Source organism: Capra hircus, chromosome 15 (genome assembly GCF_001704415.2).
Source record: "Capra hircus breed San Clemente chromosome 15, ASM170441v1, whole genome shotgun sequence".
Lineage (NCBI taxonomy): Eukaryota > Metazoa > Chordata > Mammalia > Artiodactyla > Bovidae > Capra > Capra hircus.
The window spans coordinates 18535194-18552707 of NC_030822.1; the positions used below are offsets into that span (position 1 = coordinate 18535194).

General features: G+C 35.5%; 1 protein-coding gene across 1 annotated transcript in view; it reads left to right on the forward strand.

The window, feature by feature from the left end:
- The window catches only part of FBXO3 (F-box protein 3), a 33534-nt gene extending 16910 nt beyond the window's left edge, over positions 1-16624 (forward strand). Inside the window, exons 4-11 of the mRNA XM_018059260.1 lie at positions 266-380; positions 1916-2120; positions 3264-3309; positions 6480-6564; positions 7379-7501; positions 8940-9055; positions 10276-10466; positions 15474-16624. Coding sequence (XP_017914749.1) covers positions 266-380; positions 1916-2120; positions 3264-3309; positions 6480-6564; positions 7379-7501; positions 8940-9055; positions 10276-10466; positions 15474-15644 — 1052 coding nt within the window. The 3' untranslated portion in view covers positions 15645-16624. The remainder of the gene's footprint in view (positions 1-265; positions 381-1915; positions 2121-3263; positions 3310-6479; positions 6565-7378; positions 7502-8939; positions 9056-10275; positions 10467-15473) is intronic.

Sequence of the window (17514 nt, forward strand, 5' to 3'; positions counted from 1 at the left end):
TTGTGGATTTCACTGGTGCCTGCCATTCCATATTTTACTTAATGCCAGTGCTTTCCCCCTGGAGAGGAAACTGGGGAATTTGCTTGCTCAGGTGCTTCAAATGGTTCTATGAATATTCAGTTCATTTCCCTATATTTCAGCAAGTACCTTTTAGGCAGAATTCAGTTGGTCTAAAATTGTTTCATTGGCTAGCAGATACAGTGGAATTCCTTCTTAGATTTAAGACTATCATTGTTTCATAATTTGCTTTTTTGTGTCTCTGCAGAGGGTGCTCGAGAGGAAGACCTAGATGCTGTGGAAGCTCAGATCGGCTGCAAGCTTCCTGATGATTATCGGTGTTCCTATCGTATCCACAATGGGCAGAAGTTAGTTGTTCCTGGGTAAGATGTTCACTGTTTGGGTTATTTTTTATGATACAAAGTATTTTCTAGAATGTAAACAAATTGTATTTGTAGTTATTCTTAACAGATTAAAGGAGTATGAGAATTTCCTCTTGTTTGTTGTAGCAATCCATAAGACAGAATATAAAACTTGAATTTGATTTTGCCAAAATAGATTATGTCTCAAAAGCATCATTTCTATAAATACATCTTTATAGTTTAAATGAAGTCTGGTTGGAGGTGGGGGGTATGGGACATGGGAGAGGGGTGTGTGTGTATATATATATATATAATTTAACTAGAACTGTTCTGAATCCTTGAAATGTTTACCCTGTTACAGGCCAGGTAAATTGTTTGGGAGAACTTGTTGTAAATTCTGTGTATCATACATCTAAAAAGTAATTTGCTCAGAGCTATATATTCTTAACCAAAGAAAATATAGTTTTGTCCTATTCAAGCATAGCCTATTTTAAACTTACTTCCAAAAGATATGAAGTATTCACTGTGGATCCTTTTGGTAAAACCAGAGCATACAGTAGCTGTCAAATTCACTCCTAGTTTTAAAAGGTCTGTTCTGTGAATGATTCTACTCCTTTTGTTCCTTTATGAAATTAAGCTAATTCAGAGACTTTGCATTTGTGACATGCTAATAGGAATTTAGGGAGAATTTTGCATTGTTCTTGTTAGAATTTGATATCTCTATGTGTGTGAAAAATCATATGAGGCTCTTTTACCATTTTAGATCAGAGTTGAGTGAGGACAGGGAATCTAGAAGGTGATCGATCATGTTGAGGTTACTGAGGTTCAGATATCAAATACTGGGCAGTTAGAACTAGATAAGCCTAAATCACTGATTTTTTTTTTTCTACTCTTGTTTTCCTGTCACTCTGCAACTTGACAAAAAAGGAAAAATTGTCATATTTCGAGAACAAACAGGAGAGAACTTTACTAAAGGAGTTGCTCAGACTTGACATGACAAACAGGTCATGAGTTCAACCCAGAGATTTTTATCTGTCCATAGCTCAGTGAGACTTAGGATGAGACTCTTGCAAAGACTGAAACCTGTGTTGTTCTCATTTGTCTACCATGAGATGAGTTTAGACACCAGACATCCCAAGTTTTTGAAAATTTGAATAAGGTTTAAGCTGATCTCCATTTATTCTGCCTGGTAGGATAGGGTAAGCTAAAGGTTGTATCAAGATAAAACTATCAGAGAGAATATACTCCTTTAAACATAAAATTAGTCATACATACATATATAGCAAAATGCTGGCAAATTATGGCAAGATAGGTTTTTGAAAGCAATAAAACTGTTTTTTCTTTTTAAAAGGTTTACATTTAGATATTTAGGCTTTTAATTTAAACCAGAATCTTTCCACTCAAGAGTTTGAATTTAAGATATATAGAAATTGTAGTGTTTCATGTATTCCTGCTTTAGAATTGACATGATAATCAGTTTTCATAAAGTTGTCAATGTGAAATTAGTACTCATCAAAAGGTTGCAGCTGACTAAATTTTTGAGTCTGTGTTCTCAGGTTGTTGGGAAGCATGGCACTGTCTAATCACTACCGTTCTGAGGATTTGTTAGATGTCGACACGGCTGCTGGAGGCTTCCAGCAGAGACAGGGACTGAAATACTGTCTCCCTTTAACTTTTTGCATACACACTGGTTTGAGTCAGTACATAGCAGTGGAAGCTGCGGAGGGCCGAAACAAAAATGAAGTCTTCTACCAATGTCCAGTAAGTAGAAAGTGTCTTGAAAGGTGGCTTTCAGATATGTTCTGATAAAATGTGCATTAGGAATTTTCAAGATTATGGAATGAGTATAGAGCGTTATATAATTTGATTATAGACCTGTCTGACTAGAGGGCTAATATTCTGATTTAATGACATAAAATACTAAAAGAGAATTTCAGCAATGGACCAACAGTGCAAACAATTGTACGTACAGAGGGGAAGCTGTGATTTGTGTTGGGGATTTTAAGCTTGAGAAAAACTAATGAGCTTCTTTCTGAGGTGATTAATTGTAATATCAGTTTCTAACTTTAAAAATCTAACATTTGCACATCATTTGATTCAAGTTCTGAGTGCAGTGGAAACTTTCTAAACTCTTTCTTCAGCATGTATTTGGGTTATTGAAAAATATAGATCCTTTTCAGGAGGCTTTTGTTAAGATTTTCATGTACGCACAGAATATCATGTCATTTGCTCTCATTCTTATTTCCTCAGTTCTCAGTCATTCCTCAGTTACAGACCTGCTGCTTTTGTTTTTGTCTGGATGTGAACTTTTAACTTAAAAGAGGAATTTAAAATAGAAAATATTTTTCTTAGTTATCTGAGACATGTAACTCTATATGACATTTATATTATTTAAAGAACTTTCATTGCTTTAAATTTTTTTCTAAGCATTTGCATTTCTTTATCTCATTTTTGACTTGATAGTTCTGTAAGGTTGTAGGACAATGACTTGGCCTCTCATTCCTGAGAGAAATGATTAATCTAGAATTGTTCAGGTCCATTGACTGAATCCAAAGCCCTGTCTTTTAGGTCCATAGGTCATATATCATCTCATGGTTTTAACATCTTAATTGTTCTCTTAAAGGATCATTTTTTTTAGTTCATTTGAACACTGAGAGCAGTGTATAAGCATTTTAACTGTTTTTGAGAGCTGCTTGGCGTTCTTCCAAGGGCTTGATAGGAAGAGCCTAAATACAGAAATCATAAAAACAGAAACTGAACAGTATGTGGAATGTCTAAGTATTGTTTAGAGCACTTCAGTTATTGCTGTCTGTTTTGCCTTGTCCCCAGGGAAGGATACAATGAATAACAAGAAATTAAGTAAAATGTACCATATTCAATTATAATATTCTTTTTCTCACCTAGGACCAAATGGCTCGGAATCCAGCTGCTATTGACATGTTTATCATAGGTAAAACAAAGTCTTCTTTTCTCCCTTTTTCCTTCTGGTCCAGACACATTAAGTTAGTAAAAACTTGTCTGTTACTTGATCAGCTAGCAATTTTATATTTGTATTTCTTAGAACGTGTTGGTTCATAAAGTACTATAACTATGTTTCTTTAGAATAGCCCTTATACTTCATTTGACTTGGGTTTCTACTTGGAAAAAAGCCATGCCCGATACAACCTTGTTCTCTCAGGATTCTTCTGTAGAACAGTGAAATATATGGAATAGCTAGAAATGTGTATATAGTTCCGTTATACACACATGCATTTTCGGTCGATCATATTAATGTGTAATTAGATTTAACGGTACTTGTTCTCGTCTAGTGCCAGTGCTGTAGTAAGATACTGATAAGTCACACCAGAGACCTCAAACCAGCAGCCTTCAGAGACCAGTATAAACTGGGCCTTATAAACTGCTTGGCACACCTGATTTTTCTTGGTCTTAAAAGGGTATTTCTCATAGGATTTTTTAAAAACTTTAAACCAATTAACAATGTTATGATAGTTACAGGTGAACAGTGAAGGGACTCAGCAATACAGACACATCTCATAGGATTCTGAGAACAATTCAGTCTGTATACAAGAGCATCTCACCCCTTTGTTGTTCATTCATTCTTGTTTTGCTTAGATTTTGCTCAAGTAAGACAAGCGTCCTAACTGTCTGTTCTGCTTTTTAGAGGTATTTCTGGCACATATTAAACATCCTCATGTATTAATAGTGAAGGGGCCTTCCAGACTAAGTCATCTATAATTGTATCTCCTAATGGAATCTTGAGCAGAGTATAAGTTTCTGTGAGTTCAGAAACTTATGGCATATTCTAGGTTTGTATGTTCAAGTTATGGCATATTCTAGGTTTAATAAATAAACTGGTACAGCCACTATGGAGAACAGTGTGGAGATTCCTTAAAAAACTGGGAATTAAACTGCCATACGACCCAGTAATCCCAGTGCTGGGCATACACCCCGAGGAAACAAGAATTGAAAGAGACGTGTACTCCAGTGTTCATTGCAGGACTATTTACGATAACTAGGACATGGAAGCAACCTAGATGTCCATCAGCAGATGAATGGATAAGGAAGTTGTGGTACATATACACGATGGAATATTGCTCAGCAATATTCCTTTTCCCCCTGCCCGTAGGGGAGGGTGAGGAAGGCAGGGGTTGGGTGCGGCCTCTGGCCCTGACCTTCGGTCTCCTGCCCCCGCCTCGGGGCGTCACTGGGGGCCGTTGGTCTTCTGAGCAATATTCCATTGCTCAGAAGGAATGGATCTGAGTCAATTCTGATGAGGTGGATGAACCTGGAGCCTATTATACAAAGTGAAGTAAGTCAGAAAGAGAAAGACAAGTACTGTATATTAATGCATATATATGGAGTTTAGAAAGTCAGTACCAACAATCCTACATGCAGGGCAGCAAAGGAGACATAGATGTAAAGAACAGACTTTGGACTCAATGCGAGAGGGCAAGGGTGGGATGATTTGAGAGAATAGCCCTGAAACATGTACATTGCCGTGTGTAAAATAGATGACCAGTGCAAGTTTGATGCATGAAGCAGGGCACCCAAAGCTGGTGCTCTGGGACAACCCAGAGGGATGAGGTGGGGAGGGAGGTGGGAGAGAAGTTCAGAATCGGGGGGACACACGTATGCCTGTGGCCAATTCATGTTGATGTATGACAAAAGCCATCACAATACTATAAAATAATTATTCTCCAATTAAACTAATTTTTTTTTTTTAGCAAAAGAAAAACAAAGGCCCAGAGTGAGCCATTAATAGACATTGAGAAAAGAGAAAACTGGGTGGGATGGCATCACTGAGTCAGTGGACATGAGTTTGAGCAAACTCTGGGAGATGGTGAAGGACAGGGAAGCCTGGCGTGCTGCAGTCCATGGGGTCGCAGAGTTGGACACGACTTAGGGACTGAACAACAACAATTGCAGTTTACCTGCTCTCAACTGATACCTTTAATTTTTTAAAGCTGTATACTATCAGACTCAGCTTAAATTTTATCTTCAGTCATTCCCTAAATAGAATTGTAAGTAAATACAGACTGTAAATTCAACATCGGACTTTCAGTGTGGAAGAGTGCAGAAACTAGGTTAATAGAAACCATATTATGAAGAAATTCACTGAACACTATTGATTAAGGGACTAATTAATATATTCTAGGCACTGAGATGTATTAAGAGTAAATGATAGGGGTCTGAGATAGATTATGTTGTATTACCTAGATGAGGCAACATAATTCACTCAAATACTTGCTATTGATCTAATCACTAGGTCACAGATATATGGTCTGGACTAGACTATCCCAGTCCTGCGTCTCTGCTTCGAGTTGGTCACTGAGACTATGGAGGACATTCGAATCTGTAGTAGCACAGCTGAGCTGTGTGTGTTAGTCGCTCAGTCGTGTCTGACTCTTTGTGACCCCATGGACTGTAGCCCACCAGGCTCCTCTGTCCATGGAATTTTGCAGGCAAGAATACTGGAGTAGGTGGCCATTCCCTTCTCCAGCGGATCTTAACCAACCCAGGGATCGAATCCGGGTCTCCTACATTGCAGGCGGATTCTTTACCGTCTGAGCCACCAGAGAAACTGCTTTGGGGTTATCCTGATGCCCAGAACTCCACAGTGCTATACCCCTATTAAATGTCCAGACTGAGCCTGGCCTCTACCAGAATTTTGTACGTGAATCAGAATTTGCCTAGTAGACCAGGGATATACCTTATTCATCTGAGGATAGCTGCTGATATCTTTTTCTGTAGTTTCTTCCTACATGTGGCTATATCTCCTTTGTTCTGTATGTTCTAGGAATTATAGACCGAAGGCTTTTCATTCTTGTACCAGAACCAATTAAAATTTAAAAGTTAACTGTTTAGTTTTAAGTGTTAAAAAGTAGTTTGAAGGAAGTTGGAGGATTCTCTAGCAAGGTAGTTAGGGAATACGATTGCTAGAATTGAGGATAGTAAATTTCTATAGGATTTGTAGATGACATCTATAAATATTTCCAGTTTTGATATCACTAGATACCAGTATAAGCATAGAGAAATTACAATTTTTTTCCTTGTTTCCTGTGTAGACTTTTAAAACCTATTTGTCCTTTTCTCTTTTCTTCTTCCCTTCCTTGTTTATAGGTGCTACTTTTACTGACTGGTTTACTTCTTATGTCAACAGTGTTGTATCAGGTGGCTTCCCTATCATCAGAGACCAAATTTTCAGGTATTTCACTCAGACCTTTTTGGTTTGGAATGATTATAAATCAGAAAAAAACATTAAGTTACACATCATGAGATGAAGTTTCCCAGGAATGTTAATAACAGAACCTCTCATCTTGAATCTTATTGTTTTATTCTCATTTTAAAGCCAAAACATCCAAACAGTTGAATGACCAGTATTTTTTTCATCTTGAAGAATCAAGAGAAAAATTGATTTTGCTTTAGGTGCTATGGCTTTATAGTAGTTTTATAATTGGGGGGTGGGGTGGGCAGGGGAGCTATTACCAAGTAATGAATATATTGTGACTAGCAAGGCAGTAACTGTTTACTCCTGGAAAATGTTATGTATTATCTCTGAAACATTCACGTATTACAGATGGTATTAGAGGTAATCTTGGTTCACAGTGGGCTGGTTGGCAGAAATGATAGATTAATTATACATTAGAGGCCTCTAGAATAACATACTAACACACTTTTATTGTCAGAGTCACCATTTAAAGGGCATAGCTGGGTTTTCAGATGTTCCAAGTTTCCTTAGCTCTGAAAACTGAAATAAGCTGTTTTTAGTTTCCAGATTAGTTACTAATCCATTATTTGAACCACTGATCATTGAACCTTGACTGCTGTCATTATTGATGCAGAGTCTTCAAAATTTTCTAATTTGTTTGTTTTTTAAGTTTAATAAGGTCCCAAATATGATTTAAATTTTTTATCCTAAGGTAAAATATAAACTATTTTGCACTGTATCTTTAAAACTTATATCTTGCAGAATTGAGGTTTGTTGATTTAACAATGTTTAATTTTTTAAAATTACCTAGATATGTTCATGATCCAGAGTGTGTAGCAACGACTGGGGATATTACAGTTTCAGTTTCCACATCATTTCTGCCAGAACTTAGCTCTGTACATCCACCCCATTATTTCTTCACATACCGAATCAGGTGAGAATTTTAAATGGGGGTGTTTTTTTAAATTGTGGGATATAGCTCATGGATGTGTTATTATCGCCCTATTTGATATGATATAAAAAAAACATTTTGAAAAGCAGCTTCTTACTAAAGTGTAGGGGTAAGTGGATAGCAAAAAAATTTTCTACAATGTAGTGTTTATAAAGTACCTTGAGTTTATATCAGCCTAACTTTAAGTTGTTTCTTCAGTATAAGTATTGTGCCCGGTACTTTGAGAGGTGGACTGCTAAGTTGGAATCATCATGAAAGTTCAGTATTAGAGTGAGGATGCATTCTAAAACTATGAATAACTTCCCTGGTCGTCCAGTGATTAAGACTCTGTGCTCTCAATGCAGTGGGTACAGGTTTGATCCCTGGTCAGGGAACTAAGATCCCACATGCTGCACAGTGTGGCCAAAAAAAAGCTATGAAATTGCTCAAGATAAAACTATGCATTTAAGTTTTAACTTGCTTGTCTATATTTAGTTAAAAGTGTTATAAGTATTATTTGAATATAGCCTCTATAATTAGACATAGTGCTGAGCAAGCCCTGGATTTGGTTGAATAAGAAGCATATTAAATTAAATTCACTTTAATTAGTACTCTGTACTGTGAGGTAAAGATAACATTTATCTTAAGATATTAAGATGTATTTTTAAATACTTTATGATGTATAGATTTTTACAATGCCTATATATACACATATGTATACATACTGGAAATAATGGTAATGTATACTTAACCAGGAAGCATTCTAGGATTTTGGTATGGTATCCAGCTTTGATGTCTAGTTACATATATTCAGATGAATTTGTTTTAATTAACATCCTGCCTAGGATTGAGATATGCTTAAAATAATAACACCTGTACATGCTTATAGGGTATTCTAAATGAAAATGAGTCAGCAGATTCTCAGAAAAAGGAGGGAAATAATAGTATTGGAAAACAGAGTCAAGGGACGATCTTGGTAACTGAACAGTAGATGCCCGAAATAGTGACATTTTGCTCTGAGCTTTCTAGAAGCTAATGGAGAAAAGGGAAATGGGCTGCATAGCCTTGTAGTGAAAAAAAGACTCCCATTTTTTTTAAAGCAGTTTTTCGTAGCACTATATTCTAGAATGTGTTTCCCACATTAGTCATTTAAACATAAGATTGTTGGCACCACTGTGTTTGTAAGTTTTTGTGTCGCCCTTTCTATTGTTAATCCTAACTGACAGTCAAGTGTATAAACGGAATGAAACAAGCGTGTAAACTGAATGAAAGCATTTCTGTGGGTGGAGTCCAGCCAGTATCTTTGAGAGCTTACAGGAATAGATGATTTACACACACTTTGGGTTGGGTTTCTTAATTTACTTTGGAAATCCCTTTCACCATCTTAGCTCAAATACTATAGCTCTTAACCAATGTGTCTCTACCACCCCTTTTTCTCCAGGATTGAAATGTCAAAAGATGCCCTTCCTGAAAAGGCTTGTCAGTTAGACAGTCGTTACTGGAGAATAACAAATGCTAAAGGTGATGTGGAAGAAGTTCAGGGACCTGGAGTGGTTGGTATGTAACCCAAGACTTGAGTTTAAACATCAGTTGCTTCTGAGACATTTTGGAGAGTATATGTGTGATACATATACTTGCTTGGTAAATACATGATGTACTAGTGGATAAGATGGCATCTTCTTAATAGCTGTGTTTCAGTGTGAAAGATACCATAGATTCTGGATTCTTCTCCTAACTGTAATACAATGAGTATAATGTATAAAGGTCGTGATTTTATCAGTTTAGTACCTTAAACATGACCTTTTCTAAAAGGATAGCAAAGTCAATTATTTAGGGGTTGAATTTCCATTCTGTGCATCACATGGGTTTCTTGCTTTCCCTTCTTAACTTCTTATTTGTTTTAGCTGGAAAATTATTCATTGTCATATTCTATAGGGTTACAAGGTATAGGACAGAAAAAGAAAATAAATTTCATACTGGTCATCTTTTTGAATTTGAGGGGAAATGTTAAAATTAAACACACAGATTTTATTGTCAATCATCTCTAGCCTCTGATTACAACTGACATTTGGCTTTTTAAAAAATTATGAGTATCATAAGTTTCTGAGCCCTCAGATTCTGTTGTACTTCAGGAAAATATTACTTAAGCAATGCAGTTCAGTTACTGGTCCTAAGCATATGTAGGATTCAGTTTAAATTTGTTTTAATTAATTGCCACAAGTAGAGTCACAGTCTACTTCTCTTTTTAAGAAATTATTAAGGATTAAGGGTCTAGTGCTAAAGAACTTTATTAAAGTTGTAATTCTTTTTCAGTCATTTTGTCTGTTGGGTTAAGACCTCTCTTCCTTGTGACTGCACTCTGGGCTAAATGCTGAAGACACATCTTCAGAGTTTTATGTTTTAGTCTCTTGCTACGTTTGAACATTTAAATTATCCTTATCTCTGTTTGAATTAGAGTCTGTGATAGTTTTTATTACCCATGTCTTAAAGAGTGTGTCTTCAATGACTCTCCTTTTTTGGTTTTTATTCTGATACTAGATATCATTACCCACCCCCCACCCCCGCCCCATGCATATACACTGTAAGGAATTCAGAGAGTACAAAAAAATGTCAAAATCCTCATAATCCCATCACTGTTACCATTTTGTTACATTTCCTTTAAAAATTGTTTCTAATTATGCATTTACTTTAGTACAATTTAAAGAGGACATGTTTTATTTGCTATAATGAAGAATTAAATTTTATACTTTGATTTATTGTTGCTATTTTCTCTGCAGGTGAATTTCCAATCATCAGCCCAGGCCGGGTATATGAATATACAAGTTGTACCACATTCTCTACAACATCAGGCTATATGGAAGGATATTATACCTTCCATTTTCTTTACTTTAAAGACAAGATCTTTAATGTCGCCATTCCCCGATTCCATATGGCATGTCCGACATTCAGGGTGTCTATAGCTCGATTGGTAGGTTAAAATTTCCTCTGGTGCTGATTTACATGACTTTGTAGAATGAACTCCACAGAAGGTCTTACAAATAGTTTGTAAATGGTATTTCAGAGAACCCTAGTGATTTTGAGGGAGATATCTTTGAGGGACTGGGGGGATATGTGAATACATTGGGTGGGAGTGGACAGTAAGTAAACTAGGCTCCATATTCTTTAATCAGAGTAACTCTGTTATCTTTTTGTTGTTTTTGTTTGCTTTAAAGAAACTAGTTTTAGAGCAGTTTCAGATTCATAGCAAAATTGAGCAGAAGGTACAGAGATTTCCTATGCTTCAGCACATGCATAGACATGCCCATTATCAATATCTTCTGCCAGAATGGTACCTTTGTTACAACTGATGAACCTACCTTGACACACCATGATCACCCAAAGTCCATAGTTTACATGAGGGTTCATTCACTCTTGGTGTTGCATATTCTGTGAGTTTGAATGAATGACCTGTATCCTCCATATAAAGTAGTTATTGGTTTTAAAGCTTCAATGTCTTTTCCAGTTTCCAAAAACAGTTTTGTTGCCTAATGAGAATCACTACACTGGACCAGTTATAGTTGCCTTTATTTCATGAAGAGTAGGGAAACAATTTCTTACTATGTTTTTGCTAAAATTCCCAATTTAAAAAAATAATACAAATATCCTATAAAATCATTACAAATAAGATTTAATGGGTAGACTTGTACTTTTAGTAGTCTCTCTTTGGGATAATTTCCTAACTCAACTAGTCCTGTTTTTAAAATCTCATTTCTAGGGTTATGACAGGTATAGCAGTAACCCCAGTCTTACCAGCTATAAAATGATTAAAGAAATTTATCATGCTCCAGTAATACAATAGGAATACCACATGAATTGCATATCCAGAATGTAATCAAATCATAGATGTCAGGTATTAAAAAAAAACTCTCTAGCTCCTGGATGACCCTGATGTGTGGGTCCAAAATAAGTCTGGGAAGATAGACATGATGTTAACATGACTTAGATACATTCCCAACTCCAGTCTGAAAAGAAAAGGATGGTGATGAGACTCCGCCACTAATACTTGTAGTATTTCTGGTGAAAAGAATCTATAGTCTTAGCTTTGGAAGTGAAGTTTAGCTTCCCTCCCAGTGTGTATTTCCAACACTGTGAATTTGCTACTTCCTATAACAGTCTTCCGTTTTTGAGTAGCTCCATCTCTGTATGAGATTGATATCATCCTTAAATGTTTGATACAGTTTATCAGTGAAGTCATCTAGGGCTAGAGTGCTCTTTGTGGGAACATTTTGAAATATGAATTTTATTTCTTTAATCATATTTTCTGTTCCTTATTTCACTTTTGGTAATTTGTGTCTTTCAAGGACTTTGTCCATTTGGTCTAAATACTGAATTTATTTCTATAAAGTTATTTGCAATATTCCCTTGATACCCTAAAGAGCTACGGTTATACATCGTGTTTTGTTCTTGGTATTGGTAGTTTGCATCTTCTCTTTTGTTCATCACCTTAGCTAGGGGGTTATCACTTTTATTGATCATTTAAAGGAACAGTTTTTGGTTTCACTGTTTTTCTCTATTTGCTAATTTTCTATTTCATTGATTTTTGGAGTTATCTTTATTTCTTTCCCACTTTAGGGTTTAATTTGCTTTTTTTTTTAAATTTCTCAAAGTAGAAGTTTAGATGATTGATTTTAGACGTTCTAAGCACTGTTTTAGCTGCATTTCACAAATTTTGATGTGTTTTTTTTATTAACATTTAATTCAGAATATTTTCAGATTTCCTTTGTAATTTAATTTTGATCTCTGTATTTTTCTAGAAATGTATTGATTTCCAAACATTTGGAGCTTTTTAGTTACCTTTTGGTTATTGATTTCTAGTTTTGTTATGGTTAGAAAACTTGCTGTGTATAATTTCAATTTTTTAAAATGTTTTGTGGCCTAGCATTATGATCTGTCTTGGTAAATGATCCTTGTGTATTTGAAAAGAATGTGTATTCTGATATTTGGGAAATATTATTCTATAAATGGCAAGACAAATTGATTGTTTTTCAAGTCTTCTTTATATTTACTGATCTTTTGTGTATGTGTTTGTCCTCTGAGAGATGATTATTGTAATCTCCAACTGTAATTACAGTTTTGTCTTTTTTTAATTCTGAATTTTTATTCTTTTAAATTTGTTTCATGTATTTTAATTATATGCAAATATGTGTAGGATTGTTATGTGTTTTTAATGAAGTGCTTTTTTTATTGTTATAAAACCTCTATCTGTGACAATATTCCTTGCCCTAAAGTTGCTATATATTCCTGACCTAAAGTGTAAAGAGTGTTGACGTTTGTTTGTGCAGGCAGCTTGCGCAGTTAAGTTACTATTGAGTCAGTTGATCCTGTCGAGGCTTGTTTTTTGTGTTTGTTAGGGTGGGGATAGAGTAGTCTTTACTTAAGTACAGTAGTTCTCAGACTTTCCAGTCTCATGATCCCCCTAAGCTCTTACAAGTTATTGAGGACTCCAAAGAACTCTTGCTTACCTGGGTTATACAACATTTATCATGTTAGAAATTAAAACTGAGAAATTTTATAATATTTACTTACTCCTTTTTTAAAGTTTAAAATTTTTAAATTTATAATTTCCAATTACGGTAATAAACTCATAACATGTTCAACCTTCTCTTAACTATGTTCTTACTTATTTAGAGTTTTAGTTTCCTCCCGACCACAAAGAAACATGTAAAATCTTGATCTCCCTTGTGGAAAATGTTTTCTCTTTCTCCAGGATGAGAACTCAATAAAATTAAATGAGAATTCTGCACTTATTTCTAATCAACATGAAAGAGGCAGTGGGGATTGTGTTTCTATTGTGTTGTATTTGTATTGTACTTTTCCTATTTAAAAATTAGTTTTCTTGATATAGAAGTTGAGTTGTCCTCATTTGTCCCCTAACCATGTATTATCATTCTTAATACTGCTTTTTGTTCTATACTTTGAATGCTGCTTTAAAGATTTTTTTGGTTGGTCTTAAGTCTTTTCTTGGTCTAGGTAGTTTGCTTTTGGACACTTTAGAGGCCTCTAAAGACATTCTTGTCTGTGTGTTCCCTTTTCCATCTACTGTTTTTGTATATACACTTTTGTCTGAGATTATCAGCAATCTTCTTCTTTAGCTACAGTATTTTTTTTTAAAAGAGTTTTTCTGTTCTTTTCTTAAGATAATTAATAATCATACTACCTGGATTTAATGTTTCAGAATTTCCTAAGTTTTAATCTTCTCCCCCTTTTGGAGCTTCTGCTGAATTTTAAAGTCTTTATTTCCCAGAATAAGAAAAATCAAAAGATAAAAGTAATGAAATATGTTATATTTATGTATATTTTCTCTGTTGTTGTTAGTGTTACAATAAATCCTGAGTGACAATTACTTTGACAAATTCTAAAGGACATTTCCTTTCTCCCACATTCATTACCTTGCTTGCTCAACAGATATTTATTGAGTACCTACTAGGTGCTGGGGAAAATCCAGTGACCAACACAATGAAAATCTCTGCCTTCAGGGGTGTAATGTACAGCATGGTGATTATGGTTAATAATACTGTATTGCATATTTTGAAAGTTGCTAAGAGAGTAAATTTTAGAAGTTCTCATCACACGAAAAAAGCTCTGTAACTATGTATGGTGATGGATGTTAACTAGATTTATTGTGGTGATCACTTTGTAATGTATACAGATACTGAATCATTATGTTGTACATCTGAAACTAATATAATGTTGTTTGTCAATTATGCTTCAATAAAAATAAAAAATAAAAGAGAAGAAAGATGAGGAGATTGAAAAGAAATCTCTGGCTTGGAATTTACATTGTAGTTGGAAGAGACAAAGTGTAGTAAATATACATTCCTCACTTATGTCAATAAGTAGTCATAGTGCGCTGGAGAAAAAGCAGAGTAAGGATGCTAAGAAGTGTACTGTTGGGTTGTTCTGATACAAAGATGTGTGATGGAAGGCCTTGGTGACATTTGAGTTCATGCTTAAAAGAAGTAGAGGGAAATGGGCGGATGTGTAGCCTAAGGGTGTTCCAAGCAGAACAGCAAATACAGAGGTGCTGAAAGCACTCATGTGCTTGGTGTGTCTGAAGACATGCACGGAGGCCAGTGTGGCTGGAGGACAGTGGATAGGGGAGAGTGGTTGGAGATGCCACATGGGGCCGTGGGGTGCTGCATTTGCCATGCCATAAAGGCCATGGGGGAAGGACTTTTGCTGCCATCCCAGCCCAGGTTTCCCAGTACTTCCCACAGTAACAGCTAGGTCCTCCTTGCTGTTCAGAATTCTGTCCAATTATAGTAGCTCCTGTCTTGAGTCTTCAAAAACGTATGAGACAGAAAACCAACAGCAGAGTAAGTCAAGACTCGACTAGAGACGTTGCTTAAAAGGAGTGGAAGTGTCCAAGAGACGTTCAGATACTGGGTGTTCAACATCACTGCTGCCTTATTCTGATAGTCTTCAACAAGTTAATTTAAAAGTAGAGACCACTGAAGGTGGTTGTCTTACTAGACCTCTTGTTGACAGTACATAAAAGTTACCAGCAGAGGTCGTAACTTAGTTATATTTTTATATCCTTGTTTCTGTAAGCATGCAGGTTAATAAAGAATTGTTCCACAGTACATTAATAAATTCAGTAAAATTTTATCTTGGGTTGTTAGAAGTGGTCTGTTTGCTACCTTCTGTGAATTACCAACCACCATGTAAAAAATAATGAAGTATATTTACTGTGAAAACCACATTGAGCATTAACTTGTCGTAGCATATATACTCTAGAATCTTAACGTTAGCATGTGCATCATGAACATGTATAAAAGTCTGTAAGATTCTATAAAAAGGTATAAAATTCAATGAGAAGTCTATAGAAATTCATACTTGGCATGCCCAGTTGTTTAGATTCTAGGTAAATGAGAATTTGTATTAAAAAAGAAAAACTGATGGAAGTTCTTATCAAAAGATTGTCTTTTCTTTCAAGGAAATGGGTCCTGATGAATATGAAGAAATGGAAGAGGAAGAAGAGGAGGAGGAGGAGGACGACGATGACGATTCGGCAGACATGGATGAATCTGATGATGATGAGGAAGAGAGACAGAGGAGAGTCTTCGATGTTCCCATTCGAAGACGCCGCTGCTCTCGCCTGTTTTAGCAAGCCTCTGCTGATGGAAGCCCTGGGATGAATCTAGCCTTTTAAATAGGTGTCTCAATAATGTCAATAACTAAACTGTTCTCAGCTTATATTAATAGCAGGAAGACTAGCATGAAATACTGTGCCAGGCCCTGGGTTCCGTGAGATGCTACTTTAGGAATTGGATTGTTTGGGTTTGCTTTATGTTTTTGAGGTAGAGGAAGGAATGGGAATCTTTTTTTTCTCTTCTAGGAGTTAATGGGAGAATAGTTATCTAGCTAAGGAACAGACATTTCTTTATTTAAAAATATTTTATACTTATAAAAATATGGAAATGGAAGGGAATTGGTTTGAAAGAGGATTTAAAATGAATCAGAAATACCTACACAAGGATAGAGAGAAACTATGTGACTGAATGGTTCTGTGAAAAGACTTATAAGTTATTTAGAAATGAACAGAATTTGTAATTAGGCTAATCCATTTAGTGATTCCTATATATTTTGTACGAACAGGGAACTAACTGACTAAATAGCTTGACTGCCAGTTGTTTGTCCTTTCTTAGACAATCTATCCTTGAATTTAGAGTTTTCATCACAACCTTGAATTTAAAGCTATTGGTATGGCCTTGACCATAAATCTAGTCTTCAGCTCTATCAACTTTGGATTTAATTTAAGGTTTTCAACACTATGACCTTTACCACACTGTTCACAGATGCTTCATGTTTGAAATGTAGTGTGTAAAAGTATGTATTGTGTTTATTAACAAGGTTCTTCACAGTGTCTCATGTAGTCTAAGTTTGTAAATACTGCTTCTGTTTTGTTACTTGACTGTCTTAACTTTGTGATAAGTAACATGAATTTTATCTTAAGATGAAGTATGTTTTCCTGAAACATGAGATTTTTTTTTTTTTGTAATTATATATAATTGAGAGTTTGGAAATGAAATCCTCCGAATGTCAAAACCTCACTTTTTGAAAACAAATTTTGGTTCCAATCCTGTATTTTGTGTAATTGACTATTTCCCATAAATATATATATTAATAAGCCTTTGCTCTTAAAATGAAGATAAAATCAAACCTCTTTGGCCTATTGCCAGAGGCCCATTCAAAGTCATTTTCTGGCTCTAACTAAACTCTTGTCATGTAATCTACCTTGTCTTTCCCCCAGAAACAGTTCTTTTGTAGGGAAAACTGTAGAAAGAGGGAAGTATATAGAGGATTAAGAAGTTGCCATCAAGAAACTTAAAGGCAAACTTAGCCTTTCATATTGGCTAATATGAAACATGTCAGAATGTTCTGAAGTGGAGTAAATAGTTTTTCCTGCGCCCCCCTTTTTTTTAATAGAGTATTATCAGGGTGCCAAATCCTTCTATTATGCCTATCCTTAAAAAAAACACAACCCATTGGTTTTTTTAAAAATAAACTTTCCCAATAGAGCAGTAACTAAAAGTAGTTAATGTTGGAAGTTAAAGCTGGTTCCAGGATCCCTCACCATTCTTTGCATCTTTCACTTTTCAGAATTGGCCTCTCCTTTCTCTCAGTTCCCAGAGAACTCATGATGCCCCATGTCTCTCTGTCACCCCATCCAACCCTTGTTCCTCGGAATGCTTCAGGCTCACTTATCCTTGGTTAGAATTCACATTCTTTTAGTATGTTGACTGAGTTCTTCCTAAGTTGTGATTAATTAGTTGATAACCTCAACTTTTATTTCATTGGCAGAATATGTATTCACACAAAAAAAGGGATCTAACAGTTGGTCTGACTGGACTTTCAGTGTAGTGAACCCCATTTCTGGCTCTGAGGTCCCTTCAGAACATCACTTATTTATCTGAAGCTTGATGTATCAGAATGAGGCAGATAGGTAAACAGTAACCAAACAGCTCAGAGTTTTT